The sequence below is a fragment of the Pinus tabuliformis genome, chromosome 3_2 (genome assembly GCF_031772625.1).
Source record: "Pinus tabuliformis cultivar Carrire ecotype Pingquan chromosome 3_2, CPIR1, whole genome shotgun sequence".
Classification (NCBI taxonomy): domain Eukaryota; kingdom Viridiplantae; phylum Streptophyta; class Pinopsida; order Pinales; family Pinaceae; genus Pinus; species Pinus tabuliformis.
Genome location: NC_142302.1, coordinates 600,692,354 through 600,708,838, shown reverse-complemented (window position 1 = coordinate 600,708,838; position 16,485 = coordinate 600,692,354). Strand labels below are relative to the sequence as shown.

Sequence of the window (16,485 nt, the reverse complement as noted above, 5' to 3'; positions counted from 1 at the left end):
TACACAAAAGTGTTTTGACAACATCGAACACTCGACAATAATTCAATTACTCGAGAAACACATATAAGATGTTGTAGATCTAACCCAGAAACATATGAAAATATAAATAAACCCAGAAATAATATGAAATGGTTCTTTATTATCAAAACCCTTAAGGTAGGGCAACACCATACATTCACTCCTTAAGGAAGGAGAACACTCCACAAGCCATATGCCTGTTCATACAATAATACTTCTCTTCATATCCCTCCATGTGGAGTCTCTAGCCTCTATATAGGCCTCATACATACAATACCATGCATCATTACCATGGTTTCCTCATACCATCAACTAATACCATGGGCCCATTACATTATTATTAACTACTTGTGGTCCCTTACATGACATGGGTTAACCACCTTATTTATTACTATGGCCCATCTCATTATTACATTATTACCTTGGGTACCTCCCTTGGTACCCCATATTATCCCCCCTAGGTATATAACATTCCACCCCCTAAGCATGTTTCGTCCCCGAAACATGGGAAGAACACAAATAATAAGATCTACTCAAAAGAGTAGTCCACTGATGCCATGCACGTGCATCTAGCCATCCAAGAGAAAGGTGAACCCTCGATCTCGCTGGTGCCTCACTCGCTTGAGATGGAAGTTGACCATGGCAGCTCTTCTGTGTTGATGTGTAGTAGGTGGATCGTCTCTCCTTTCTATCCATCATGTGACTACTTGGTTTCCATGATGGTTGTCTTGCGGGGTGATGTGGGTGATGATATGTTGAAGTTTTAACCCACGATGGCTTTTGCTTGACTTCACCCTGCTGTGGTTCCTATTGTGGTGTCTTCTTTTTCAATATGACTTCAACCATTGAGCCCTCCTCTGATGTATCATCACCTCTAACCTTTTCTTCTGTGGCCTCTGTTTGTGTTTGATTGTCGATCATCAAAGGCTCATCATCTGATATGTCAGTCCCTTGAACATCTTCTGCTTCAGCCTCCATGTGCTCTACCTGTTTATGGATGGAAATATCCTGTAATGTAATTTTCTTCTTTTTATACCATAGCTTCAGGAATTTCTACTGCACATTAATATTGATAGTACCCACGGATTCCATCCAAGGGTATCCCAAAACAACATCCATGTTATCCATATCTGAAGCATAAAAATCACCATGAAACACATACTTATCCATAGAAAGCTTCAAATCCTTATAGATTTGAACATCCTTATCATCAACCTCTGTATGTTCAATTTGTTTTGCTGGGACTAGCAATTTCTTTGCCAAGTTGACATTTATAAGATTTTGTTTGCAACTCGGATTGATAGACACAATGATTTTCGCCTTCTGAATCAATCCATGAACCTGCAATAAGGATATACCAGTAGAAAATAGACGCACATGTTTCTCCTTATCTTGTTTTCTGGCATGAGACCATCTGTCTAAAAGTAACTTTTCAAATTCTTCATCAAGCAGGTTGGAACACTTCTTTTGGTTAAGTAATCCCCACCATGTGGTTGCCTCAGCTCTAAAGTTCTGCACTACCCACCATTTCCACTCGAGTCTAACTAACCTCTTGTATTTATTGATGTATTCTTCAATAGTAGGACCATCATCTTTTCCTGTAAAATATAGATCCTTGCTAGAAGCCATGAATGGTTTGGAAAAAAATTCACTGACTTGGCAAAAATTTGAAAATGTCACAGTTTTGTCAATATTGCTCAGAATCTCTATTATAACCTGTTTTTGGAAATAGAACAACCATTATGCATCTGCCCATGTGATAGAAATCCTGATTTAGACACTGGAATTTCAGATCTGCGCCGCTACTCTCCTGCCGTCACCCAAAATTTCTGCAAAAAGAGCTGATTTTAAATCAGCGATATCTCCCTCATCCGGACTCCGATTCGACTGATTTTTTTTTTTTTTTTGAAATCATGTGTTTTTTCACAAAGATTCCAGATCTGCAATTAGATCTTGCAGATCTGGCACCAGGACTTCTAGATCTGTGCCGCAACTCACTGTCCTGAAAATTGTCTGCAACCCCACTGATTTTTTAAATCAGCGATATCTTCTTCATCGGACTCCGATTCAATTGATTTTTTTTTTGAATTTGGGTATTTTTTCACAAGGAATATAGATCTGCAATTATATTCTGTATATCTAGCACCAAAACGTACAGATCTGATCTGCAAATTCGCCGCCCCAGAAACCCTACAAAAATGAAAAAAAAAATTTCTCCACGGTTTGCCCAAGAAAGTGCTCTAATACCAATTGTTGTAGATCTAACCCAGAAACATATGAAAATATAAATAAACCCAGAAATAATATGAAATGGTTCTTTATTATCAAAACCCTTAAGGTAGGGCAACACCATACATTCACTCCTTAAGGAAGGAGAACACTCCACAAGCCATATGCCTGTTCATACAATAATACTTCTCTTCATATCCCTCCATGTGGAGTCTCTAGCCTCTATATAGGCCTCATACATACAATACCATGCATCATTACCATGGTTTCCTCATACCATCAACTAATACCATGGGCCCATTACATTATTATTAACTACTTGTGGTCCCTTACATGACATGGGTTAACCACCTTATTTATTACTATGGCCCATCCCATTATTACATTATTACCTTGGGTACCTCCCTTGGTACCCCATATTATCCCCCCTAGGTATATAACATAAGAAAACCTATTCTTAGAACTCATAAAGAAGTTCCTTTCTACTCCTATTTTGCATAATCAGGGCAAAAATTATACCTCTACGAATAAGGGGATCCCACAGGGAGCAGTATTTTCCCCGCTCCCTATGAATGTAGTTCTTCTCAATCACTGGAGAAACACATATTGGACAACCTATTCTTAGAACTCATAGCGAAGTTCCTGTCTACTCCTATTTTGGATAACTAGGGAAAAATTATACCTTTACGAATAAGGGGATCCCACATGGAGCAATATTTTCTCCACTCCTTATGAATGTAGTTCTTCACGAACTCGATGTTTTCAAACATAGATCATTTCTACTCTGAAATTTAAAATCCAAAATTTGAAACCTATAATTTGCAACCTACACTTTTCAATTTGCAGTAGAGCATAGTGATTTCACAAAAACACACAAAAACACTTTGACATGGTCAGAATAATTCAGACAATTAAAAGCTTAAGACCAGATTCAGACATATGTAGTTCAAATCTCATTTAGTAAAACTTCAATTGTCATGAATATTCTTAACACACCCTTCCTCAGCCAAAGCCATTATTTTAGTTGTAGCAGCGAATTAGAATTCCATTCCTGAAATGGCAATCCTTCGATCGTTTCCTAAAATTCAATGAATAATCACCTATTGCAAGCATATATTTTCTTTTGGGGTGATTCTTTGTGGAATCAGAGAAACCGCAGAGATTCAACTATGGATTGGGATAAACCTGAATTCTAGTGTATTGGGATAAACATTCATTTATAAATCTTTTAGAATTCCGTTAGATAACACTAGGAAATGAGAATCTTACCATAGATTTCATGATTTGACCCTTTTGCACTAGGACATCCCTATCAATTTCTCTCGCCTTCATTTTAGTGGATACTCAGCCATATGGAAATTAACAGTGTAAGGCTATGAGAATTAACACTGAATACATTTTTTTTGGGTACAAATACTTTTAGAAACATGCAGCGAAGGGCCACAACACATAGAGCGTCCTTCCTTATGCCTAAATTACTCAGGACTTTCATCAAGCATCATCCCTTTGAAGCCCATGCCATTCAAGTTGGAAAGATGACAACGATAGTGGAAACATTGTTTTATGGCTTGGTATTTAATTCAATCTAACGAATGAATCAATTCCCTGTTGGCATGTTGATGCACAATCAGATGATTATTAGCTCTAAGTATAGTTGAACAAAGTCCCATCTTTTAGCCAAAGAGACAATGTAGCTGGTATTTATGCTCCTTAATGGATTTCAACCATATTGCACCACTCTATAGTCAAAAGCCTTGGATTTGACATGGTGTTAGGGAACACTTATCCACAACCCGGGTTTTGACACTATGGTAGGTTACATTTTCCATGTATGGTAGATGACAGTCATCTACCATGTTATTTTCTTTGCAGATGAAAGTGTGTTTTAAAATTTCCTCTTTCCATAAATCCTTGCTTCCGAACCCACAGTGCGGGAATTCAACATCTTTTCTATGGAAACTGTGCAAGTTACTATGTTCTAATTTTGACACTCTTTGTTGGGAAAAATAGTCAAGTATCAACACTAAAGAGAAAACCCAGTAATTGGTTGTAGGATTCGTCAAAGACTGAAGGGAATTCACCTATTGGTTGCAGAGTGACCAAGACTCTATGATTTAAGGTCTTTGTGGAGATCTATAAATCTATGTTGAAATAGTGGAATTAAATTTCTAAATGGAAAACTTACAAAGGAGGGCATTGATACTCCTTTGCATTGTATCGAAAATACATTGAGGGCCCGTTTGTTCTCACTAAGAATTTCCTAGTCACAAATCATGATTAAGTGTTGAAGGAAGGAACCCTCAGCTAAAGGACCTCAAAATTGTATCCAAGGATTGGATTTGGTCATAATAAGTATTGGCATTTTTATGTTGGTTAAATCATAGTTGTAAGGGAAACGTTGTCTTGGAAAGGAGAATTGTGATTATTTCTGGACATTTGCTGCACTTCTATGGTATCATGGGCTTGGTATGGAATAAGAGGAATGAACCCAGATTGGGAAATGTCTGCATTTGGAAATAGATCATTAGTAAATTTAAAGTCAGGCTGTAGATCCAAACTGCAAATTAGGAATGAGGCCAAATTTTGTATTCGAAACAAACCCTAGGAGAAACTTGCGTTACGGAAAGAGGGTTTAATGTTTCAGTTATTCAGAAGCATAGTAGTATGACTGAGTTTTCTTGGTGAGTATACCTCTTGATGAAACCCAACAAGTGGCCTTATACTATTGGAGAAATTCCAGAAGAGATTTAAACATCTAACACCATTACCAATATAGTAGAGAAAATTCAGAAATTCCAAGATCACTTAAAATCTGATCTAGGATAAAATGATCCCTCGAGTAGCATAACAGATAATGCTAAAATTAGGTGCTAGGAAATACCTTATTCGAGTTCAGTGGTTCACCAAGTTCATCCACCCTATCCCATAGTGTTTTTGGACCCAAGAGAAAGAGATCTGCATTCCCACTGTCCACGTCTTCATTCAAAACACCAACATGGTCTATTGTCTGAGGGATGGTAGGTTTGTTGATAAAAGTACGTCGTAAGAAGCCTAGTTGAAGTGAAGTCAAAGGTCAAGATATCACATACCTGGGAAAGGTAGAATGAAAGGATTCGGCTTTCACAACCTTCAACGAACAATAAGTGTTTTTTGTGCTCGCTCTTTTGTAATGTGTGCCTATGAACCCGTCCACGCCAATCCCTTCATTATCAAACTACTGCATGTTCGGATTGGATGCAGAACCACCCAACCTGGTGCCTGAAGATGGGAATCTTATTGTTGCACATAACATGCCCATGCGTTGTGATCAAGGCATCATGGTTTTTCTCTGCTAGCGACCCTTGAATAATATCTCCAATCAGAATATAAATTGTAGGATAAAATCTTGAAGGAAAAAAAATCAAATTAATAATTAATTACCCGCGAAGAGTATAGTAAACAAAGATAAAAAATGGGGTTTTTCTTCACCTGTGAAGCCTCAAGTCATGGTAGAAACCCTTGAATAATATCTCCAATCAGAATATAAATGCTTTGATAAAATTTTGAGGGGAAAAAATCAAATTAATAATTAATTACCCACGAATGGCATAGTAAACAAGGATAACAAATGGAGCACGTTCAACAAGAGAAAGAATATTAAAAAAGTAATCATTGTACAATATGGAAGTAAGAGTGTAATGGTTAAGTAAGAGTATAATGGTTCTAAAATTTAAGAAAAAAAAATTGAATAAAATTATTAGGGTCTAGAGGTATTTGTATATTAGTGGGTCTAAATTTGATTGGTGCTTAATTTTCAATTTCTTTTACATTATATCTAAAATGTTAATTTCTTAAAAATAACACTAGATGTCATTGACATTTTTATGAGTGTGCATACTAAGTCTAAATGAGATGAGATAATTGATACTTGTAATTATGATCTTATTTGGACTGAGAATATTACAACCTACAAGTAAAATGTCTTTAAAAATATAATTTGATAGCATAACATTAATTTCTTGAAAAAATATTCCATTTTAAAAAAATGGCATCCACATTGGTGCTCAAATGCAATAGTTATGCATCTTGGAAATTTCAAATACAAAGATTAAAGACAAATTTCCATTAATTCTATAAGAAATCAAGTTGAATATAGTGAAATATGCTTAAATCAACCACGAAAAACAAAATTATAGGAAAAAAAATCAATAAGAAAGGACTTTAAATGAAAAGGTTATGCTCATTTAAAATTACCAGCCCTAAGGGGTGCGGTTGGGGAAGGTGGGGTGAGGTGGGTGGAGAGTGAGGGTGGGGGTTGGTGGAAGGCAACACGAGAAGTGGGTGAGTGGAAATGTTCATAACATTAGTTTTTCAATGAACTTTGATTCCATATTGCTTCACATGGGTTCATATGACAGCCCAACAAATGGAAAAGGCTCATTCTAGTTAAGGGAATTGTATGGACTTGATCCATAAATAAAAAATTGACATGTAATTGTCCCATTTAAGAAGAAGCCTTGACCACTCTAAGGCTCATTCCAGTTAAGGGAATTTTATGGATTTGATCCATAATTTTTTTTTGAAATGTAATTGTCCCATTTGAGAAGAAGCCTTGATCACTCTACCTTTGAATTACTTCTCATCTAGGTTTCATTGCTACTAAGGGAATTCCTATCTTGTTGAATTCTAGGGAATTCTAAATAAACCATGGTCGATAATAATTTTGTTAACAATAACAAAAAAATTATATCTTATATAATTGAATATGTTTGTGTGTTTTTTTATTAGCAAAACAAAGTTAATCATATTTCTAATAGATTTGAAAAAAATACACATAGTATATACTTACAGAATTCACTAGGAATTGTGGGCATTATATTCTCATTACAAATTTCTATCTCAATATTTAAAATTCCAGCAAAAAAATTAATAAGGCCCTAGCCCTTTATAAAATTGATAGTAAACATCTAATATTTTAAATATTTATATTTAAATTATATCAAGGTAAAATTTGATTATTTCCAATAAGAAACTAATTTATTATATCGTCACCTAGAATAGAGTACTCTTGCAAAGGTCTATGTAGACATGACATTCTATTCACTCAATATTGATTATTGCAAAAAATATTTCGAGTTCTACTCTTCACCTATCCATAAACCTTGTTGCTCCCAGATATTTCAATAACAAGTCACGCATGAGCCATTAATCCATCACTATGTTGTCTCTTATTAGCCTTGTCCTCAATTACAAAAGCAAAAGTGATATCATCTTCTCTTATTATCCTTCCTTATATAGAATACATCGATGATAAGGAACACAACCCCTATGATCAACCTATCATTATTAATTCTTCCTTTGTCTTAACATTTTCCTTTCATATAAACCTACATTATTATTAATGTTTTCTCTCTTATTCCATAAGTCGTCATCATTTTCATCATCATCATCATCATTTTTTATTTCCTTTCTATTCCACTTGGAAATTTGTTTATATATTATTTTATTATTATTATATTACTTAATATTATGTGGGATCTAGAGATCCCTCTCAAGAGAGCACCACATCACTTTCTCTTCATCACACTTTACATCCCTTCGCATAACTACCATTCTGAGGGATGGAGAGTACACATGGTAGTTGTGGGGAGTTTCTATGTAACCCACAAATACCCCCAATTCTACAGTCGACTCAAGCTTATTCCTTGATTCTTTGGAGACATGGTAGTAAACAAAGGCTCCAAAAATCCTGAAGTGCAACACATCCAGATTTCTCCCTTAGAAAGCCTCCTGTAGTGTAATCATGCCAAGAATCTGAAAAGGACTCTGGTTCTTCAAATAGACTGATGTGTTGCATGCCTCAACCCACAAATACTGAGGTAGGCCTTAGTCATGTAACATCACCCTCGCTATTCCCACAATGCTACGGTTTTTTCTCTCAGCCACCCCATTTTCTTGTGGGTTGTGGGGTGTGATGTCAACTTTTGTCAAATGGCTTCTTTCATACAAAATTTTCTAAATTCATTCGACAAAGGGAGAATTTGGGTTGGGCATGACATTGTTTTTCCAATGACTTGGTTGGGTTGCCAAGTTGCAGAAAAAGTAAGGCTATCTACAAGGGCATGACAACTAAGGAGTACCAAGGTGTGCCAGGGAATTCCAGGAAGTACTAACACATGCTAGATAGTTCCAAGGCATGATAGGCATGTCAGGATGTGTCAGGTGCCAAGATAGGGCATGAATGCATGATAGGGATTGTGAGGGCCAGGTGCCAGTGAAGAACAAGGGAGCACTCATTTGAAATGCATGGAAATGAAGTGTCAGTGAGTTCCAGGTGTGCTAAGGATGGATTGAAAAGGTATGCTAGTTAGTGCCAAGGCATCACAAGGGAGAACTAGGTCAAAATGCTTGGAAATGAATGAATAAGAGTGTGTGCCAAGGAGTGTCAGCGAATTCCAGGTGTCCCAAGGATGAAGTGTGTTAGGAGAAGTTCAAAATAGGACTTGCAGGAGGAAAGCCTATGGCTGTGATAAGGCATGTACAAAGTAGTTTTAGATAAAGGGAGAATTTGGGTTGGGCACAACATTGTTTTTTCAATGACTTGGTTGGGTTCCCAAGTCACAAAAAAACTAAGGTTATCTATGAGGGCATGACAGCTAGGGAGTGCCAAGGTGTTTGATGGAATCAGAGGAAGTACTAACACATGCTAGACAATTCCAAGGCATTTTAGGCATGCCAAGACATGCTAAGTACTAAGGCATGAAAAGAAGTTCTAGGCACCAGGGTGTGGTGCCAACACATGCTAGGGAGTGTTAGGGCCAAGTTCTAGTAAAACAAAAGGGAACACTAGTTTCAAATGCATGGAAATGAATGAATAAGTGTGATAGATAGTGTTAGCAAGTATGAGGTGTGCTAAGTGTGAGGGAGTGTTAGGATGTGATAGGGAGTGCCAAAGCATGCTGATAAATGAAAGGGATGATAACACGTGCTATGTAGTGCCAAGGGATTTTTAGGCGTGCCAGGTCTGATGGCATGTCAAGATATAAAATTTGTTTCTTGGTTTTTTTACGATGGCGATTGGATGTGAGCCTTGTCTGCATAACGTTTTAGGTTGTATGAGTTGATATTCAATGTGAGTAGCCTAAGATGAGTTATAGGAAGTTATTAGGTGAACATGGCATAGTCTAGTTGTAATAATTGTAACTTGGTCAAGCTATTGATATAGTCAAGTTGTTTTTATAGTTGAGGCAGGATTTGGTTGGGTTCCCATGCTACAAAAAATGTAAGGGTAGTTGTGAGGGCATGATAGATAAGGAGTGTTTGGTTGTGCTAAGGAATGAAAAGGCTTGCTAACACATGTCAGAAGGGGTGAATGCATGCCGAGTGTTGGGGAGTGTCAGAGCTAGGTACAAAATTATTTTTTCAGTGACTTGGTTGGTTTCCTAAGTCGCAAAAAATGTAAGGCTATCTATAAGGGCATGAAAACTAGGGAGTGCCAACATGTGCTAGGAAATGCCAAGAAGTGCTAACACATGCTAGAAAGTTCCAAGGCATTTTAGGCATGACAAGTCATGCCAAGTTCTAAGGCATGCCAAGATGTGCCAGGTGTTAGGGTGTGGCACCAACACATGTTAGGGAGTGTTAGGGCCAAGTTCCAAGGAAACACAAGGGAGCACTAGTTTCAAATGCATGGTAATGAATGGATAAGAGTGTGATAGAGATTTTTAGTGAGTACGAGGTGTGATAAGTGTTAGGGAATGCTATGATGTGCTAGGGAGTGCCAAAGCATGCCAAGAAGTGTAGGGGATGATAACACGTGCTACATAGTGTCAAGGGATTTTTAGGCATGCCAAGTGTTATGGAATTGTTATATGGAATTTGCATCTATGGATAAACACATTTTACCTAGGTGGGTGACCACACCTAGAACAACAAAAAGAAAGTAGTTTAACCTTTTCGTATAGAAGATAGATGAGATGGAGGAACTTACCTGTAGTCTTTCGCTTCCTATATCTCTTTTGAATCACTCCCGTCACTCCCACTTGAACTAAATCCACTTAAAAGGTACATGTATCAAGATAAACAGAAATAAGAAACAATGAAATAATACATGACCTATCTCCTATAAGACAATGGAATCGAAGACATTGAAACACATAATCATCATACATGTGAAAAATCATATGAGAAAAGGAATAAGATCTTTATTAACGTAGAAGGAAGAGTATCACCCAATACTGTTCGATCCTTTGCCACTCCTCTAGCTTCATTTCAACCCTCACCACATCAAAAGCACACAACTCCAACAACATAAAATTGCTTAACATAAACTAAATTCTCAAACCAACATAATTTCCTTACTAACTTCAAATTCTAGCCCCTTGATCACTATGATGAGTGCTTAATTTATAGGAAATGGAGGTGGTTTTGTCATAAATGAGGGTATTGAATGGCCTTCCAAACTTGGAGTTAGTTTCCATGGAGCAAGGGATGAGAGGATAGGAGGTTAATGGATCCTTAGCCTATCCAATTTCAAGCTCATTAGAGGAGATAAGAGATGGGATCCTTCTAGAATCATCTAGAATGAAGGAATATTCCTAGAACCCTATGCAAATCTCACTCAATCTCACCTAACATAGGATAAAGAGGGCCTAAGTGCACTACAGTGTAGGCCACAGTGTGCTTGCTTACTCTGTAGTGCACTGTCTGAATGCTTGGGCTGCGCTAGTCTCCCAAGGAGGCATTTCAGAAAGGCTTCAGGCCAAGAAACTTTCATAGAAGGAAGCATTCAATGAGTTGACTTGTTTAGGGCATGTAACAACTGAATTAGGGTTTTATGAGCCCTAGTGGTACTGATCTAAATGTCAAGAGTGATGTGCCCAAATAACCTGTAACATGCATGTCAAGATGTAACTTTGTTGCTTAGTTTTTTTACGACCACGGTTAGATGTGAACCTTGTATTCATAACTTTTTAAGTTGTATGAGTTGATATTCAACATGAGTAGCCTAAGATGAGTTATAGGAAGTTCTTAGGTGAATAGTGCATAGTCTAGTTGTAGTAATTGTAACTTGGTCAAGCTATTGTTATAGTCAAGTTGTTGTTATAGTTGAGGTAGGATTTGGTTGGGTTCCCATGTTGCGAAAAATGTAAGGGTAGTTGTGAGGGAATGATATCTAAGGAGTGTCAGTGGGTGCTAAGGAATGAAATGGCATGCTAACACATGCCAAATAGTGTGAATGCATGTCGAGTGTTGGCGAGTGTTCAGTCTAGGCACACCATTATTTTTTCAATGACTTCGTTGGTTTCCCAAGTCACCAAAAAGGTAAGGCTATCTATAAGGGCATGACAACTAGGGAGTGCCAACATGTGACAAAAAATGCCAAGCTAACACATACTAGATAGTTCCAAGGCATGCTAAGCATGCTAAGTCATGCCAAGTGCTAAGGCCTGCTAAGATGTCCCAAGTGTTAGGGTGTGGCACCAACACATGCTAGGGAGTGTTAGGGCCAAGTTCCAGGGAAACACAAGGGAGCACTAGTTTCAAATGCATGGAAATGAATGAATAAAAGTGTGGGATAGGGTGTGTTAGCAAGTTCCAAGTGTGCTAAGGACGGAGTGACAAGGTATGCTAGTAGTGCCAAGGCATGCTACAATAATAAGGAAGCATGCCAAGATGTACCAAGTTCCAAGGTGTGCCAATGCTTGCTAAGGAGTGCTAGTGAGCACTAGGGAACACAAGGCACCGCTAGGTCAAAATGCATGGAAATGAATGAATAAGAGTGTGTGATAGGGAGTGTAGCAACTTCCATGTGTGTTAAGGAGGGATTAACATGGTATGCTAGGGAGTGCTAAGGAATGCTAGAGTGCGAGGGTAGCATCCAACCAAGATGTGCTAGCTACTAGGGTGTGTCAACGCATGCTAGGAAGTGTTACAGAGTGCCATGGAAACACAAGGGACCACTAGGTCAAAATCTATGTCACACGGTTTGAGTTCAAGTTCGAGTTCGACAACGATTAAGTTCGATTCGAGTTCGAATTTTCCGATCAGGTTCGAATGAGGTTCAGCATTAGGTTTGACTATACATATATATATATATATATATATATATATATATATATATATATATATATATATATATATATATATATATATATATATATATATATATATATATATATATATATATATATATATATATATATATATATATATATATATATATATATATTATATATATAATATATATATATATCTACATATGACAAAATAATAGAAAATTCAAAATCAATCCATAAACACATGAACACAAATTCTTATTAGTAAACATACATCAATAATGTAATCATTCTAACATCTAGTTAAATGTAAACATACACAATAGTAGTTTGCAAAAAGAAATGACATAATTTTCAGTCTTCAAAATTTAAATGAATGTCAAATACTAGTAATCTTTTAAAAAATCACATAATCAAAACATGATCAAAATTTAAACATACACATCATTGTAGGACATCTTCAAATTTCAAAATTTTAAACATCATCAAAGTCATAATATCATCAAAGTCATCAACACATGGAATTCCATCATTTGGCTCATCATCATCAATGCTAATATAATAAGGAAGTCATAAAGACCATTGCCAAATAGTTATAATCCATAAAATTGTTCTAGGAAATTCAAAAAACATAGATAGTCTATAATTATGGCCTACTAGACTCTAGTATGATCAAAAAGCTCTCAATCATCATGTGCATATGGCATAGTAAAGGCACTAGAATGGGGATCATCGAAGTCATCAATAGATGGAATTCCAACATTTGGATCATCTAGTGAATCACCATCAGTGCTAATATCATCTTCTTCTGGCTGTGAATCAGCATCAAACCATGGCTCGTAGGAACTAGATGCATCTTTGGCCACACTACTCAAGGCCAACTTCAAATTACTGCGAACATAAACAAGGTCTTCCAACCTTGTAGACAATAATTTGTTTCTTTTCTTGGACTGGATATGGTTAAAGCTACTCCAGTTCCTTTCACAAGCAGAGGCACTTGATCCCTGGCTCAAAATACGAACTGCAAAACGTTGCAATTCAGGAGTCTCTGATCCATAAAACTGCCACCATCTCCCTGGAGGAATATTGGGCCTATCTTGTATTGCACTATACCTTGCAAATATTCCCTCTTCCAACCTGTATGCTCGGAGCTGCTCTCTAATTCTCATGCATTCTTCTTGATCAGGGACCAACCGTTCAACTGCATCATAAAGGCCATTCATGACTTCTGCATCATTTGTTCTTTCTATCCCATAGAGTCTAGGATCCAAATAACAAGCTGCTGCATGTAAAGGACTATGCAACATCTTCCATCTTTCATCAATCATCTCCCATATTGCAATGTACTCATTTTCCTCATTATTAAAAGATTTTGCAATGGCTTCTTTAGCACGATCCATGCCCTCATAAACAAAACCCATGGAAGGGGTATCACTATCAACCATGCGAAGCATATCAACAATTGGTTCACATACTTTTAAGACCTTCTCAGCATTGTTCCAAAAAGCAGTCCCTAAAATCACCTGTTCCAACTACTTTCCTTTAGCTTCCTTTGAAAGATGAGACTTTTCCCACTCATTGTTGCAAAAAACACCTCTTATACTCCCTTTTTCTTCAACTAACCTTTTGATAGTAATATAATATGTGGCAAACCTATTGTCACAAGGCCTGAGCAACTCTCTAGATGCATTATTCCTGTACAAGCTCAATGTGAGTTGATGGTTAAATATGAAGTGAGAAATTTGTTTCCCCCTCCGAACTGTCTCGTTAATCCATGGAAACTTTGCCAAATCATGTAACAATAAGTCAAGACAATGGGCAACACAAGGTGTCCAATATATTTTTCTGTATTTATCCATGACCATTTTTCCTGCTCCAACACAATTTGAAGCACTATCTGTTATAACCTGGACCACATTTTCTTCTCCAACCTCAAGAATAGCTTCCTCTAAAATCTTGAAAATAAATTCAGAGGTCTTCTTATTCCCTGATGCATCAACTACTTTCAAAAAAAGTACCCCTTTAGGGCAAGAAACCAACACATTAATAAGAGGTCTATGATTCATATCTGACCAGCCATCTGATAAAATTGTGCACCCTGTTTCCTTCCAAGAGTCTTTGATCTTCTGCAAATTGTTTGTAACTCTTTCTTTTGACCTCTTCAAAATAGTGGTCCTTATGGTCTCAGAACTAGGAGGGAGATATCCTTTACCAAAACCTGCCATCATCTTACATGCGTTGATGAAGTAAGGGCTTCTTGCCACATTAAATGGAATTGCACATTCAAAAAACATATCACCTACAGCATCATCAACTTCTTGTTTCTGCATGGGCTTCCAAAGAGTATTTAATGTGGTTGTCCCACTTGATTTACTGATCTTTGACTGAGATGAACTCCCAACACCAACCGTGCTTGAAGAAAGTGCAGATAATGAATTGTAATTCATTGTAATTTCTGTTTGAACACGTTGTCTTTTGTTTTCATTCACTTTCTTAGCCTTTTGTATATTGTCATAATCTTTCTGAAGTGTCTCCTTGAGCTCTGCAGACACATTCTTGCAACCTTCAACGCCACCTCCTTTGCCATTAGTGACAGACAGCAAGTGGTCCATGACTCTAGTTAAATATCCAAAAAATTCATTATTACATAACTTGCATTTCAAATGCCTCCCATGAGGCCTGTCCAATTTCTCCACATATTTCCATCCTTCTGTCGTTGACTTTGGAGGTGCCATGACAAATATGTCTGCATTTTTGTTGGCAATGGCATATTAAAATTCGAATTTAAACAAATGATAAAATAGTGAAATTCAATTTTCAAATACAAATAAAACTTGATATTTTGATGAGCATTCAAATCATGCATAACTTGTTCAAATTTCAGTTTTCCAATTTCTTCAAATCTTTCAAATTTAAATAACAGTAATTATCACTTCCTATTGTAATTATCACTTAACAGTAATTATAGGCTATAAGTTATAACATGTGTATTTAATGAATTTGAGGAGAAATAAATTGGTAGCAAGCTTTATTGAATTTCCATTAGAAAGTCAAAGCAGCCCAAACGACTGCAAAATGAAATAAAGTGGCATGTAAGGCTGAATTGTTGGCATAAATAGTTATAGAGGTTGATTCTCTTAAGTTTATTTAACAAAATGGAGGGCGATGGCATATTGGATCATATTCACCAAGCAAGTTATAATCCAGTAGTCCTGTTGTTTTAAACATAATATCATTTGTGTAATTTATTCTCAAAGATGTTACTAAATGCCAAATGGTATAGCAGCTGTACAAGTTGATTGTCTGAAGTTCATTAAACAAAATGGAGGGCAACGGCATATTACATCATATTAATTCATTAAATTATGATCTCATAATCTTGCTACGGAAACCATAACTTCAAGCACACTAATTAATTTCAAAGATTGAATGGTTATAGAGGTTGATTATCTATGGAGATTGGTGAGGTGCTTTACACTTAGTACATGAAAAATGGCCATGAAGTAATGAATAAATGAAATAAACAATAATGAACCTATCATTAAAACTTGAAAGAGATACAAATGCAGCAAGTGGATTAAAAAAATAAGCATCCACCATGAACATCATAAGCTTCTAGAACTCAGATGAAGCACAAAATACAACCTGTAAACCTTAAGCCTCCTCTAGTTTTAACTTTTAATGTGCTCATAAAGGGCAGACTTTCTCTATTATTGCAAAATTTAAAAGAAAGTACAAGTTGGCTCCATCTAAAATAATATAAAGTTAAATTGAATAAAAAGTAAATAACTATTTACATAGGTGTGAGAGATAAAATATAGAAAACAAAGTTAATCAAGATTCATCTTAAACTTGGATATATCGAAAATCTGAAAGATTAAATTTATTGAGGTGTAATTTTTTTTAATTTTTTTGAGAACTCTGGCAGACCATCAACAGATAATTGATAATTGGTTGTAACCAAACTATGTGCAGCTTAACTGTATGTCTTCAAATTGTTTGACACAACAAATATTATGTAACATTTATTTATGATTTTTCTTCATTTGACCCACTTTGTTATCAGAGAAAATGGCTTGATTCTGAGATTGCTTTTCACAACATCAACCTCTTCAGTTCTGTCAAAATCTTCGAAGGTTTTGATAAGCTACCAGCCTACATTCTGATTCAACTCATGTACATTATAGTTACTTATTCTACT

General features: G+C 36.4%; 1 protein-coding gene across 1 annotated transcript; it reads right to left on the bottom strand.

Annotated features, from left to right (window-relative positions):
• Positions 1 to 12,967: 12,967 nt before the first annotated feature.
• LOC149182026 (uncharacterized) lies at positions 12,968 to 15,019 on the bottom strand. Its single transcript, XM_089414428.1, has 2 exons — positions 14,045 to 15,019; positions 12,968 to 13,768 (listed from the first exon to the last, which is right to left on the bottom strand). The coding sequence occupies exons 1-2, from the start codon at positions 15,017 to 15,019 to the stop codon at positions 12,968 to 12,970; spliced, it is 1,776 nt and encodes a 591-aa protein (XP_089270554.1).
• Positions 15,020 to 16,485: the final 1,466 nt, after the last annotated feature.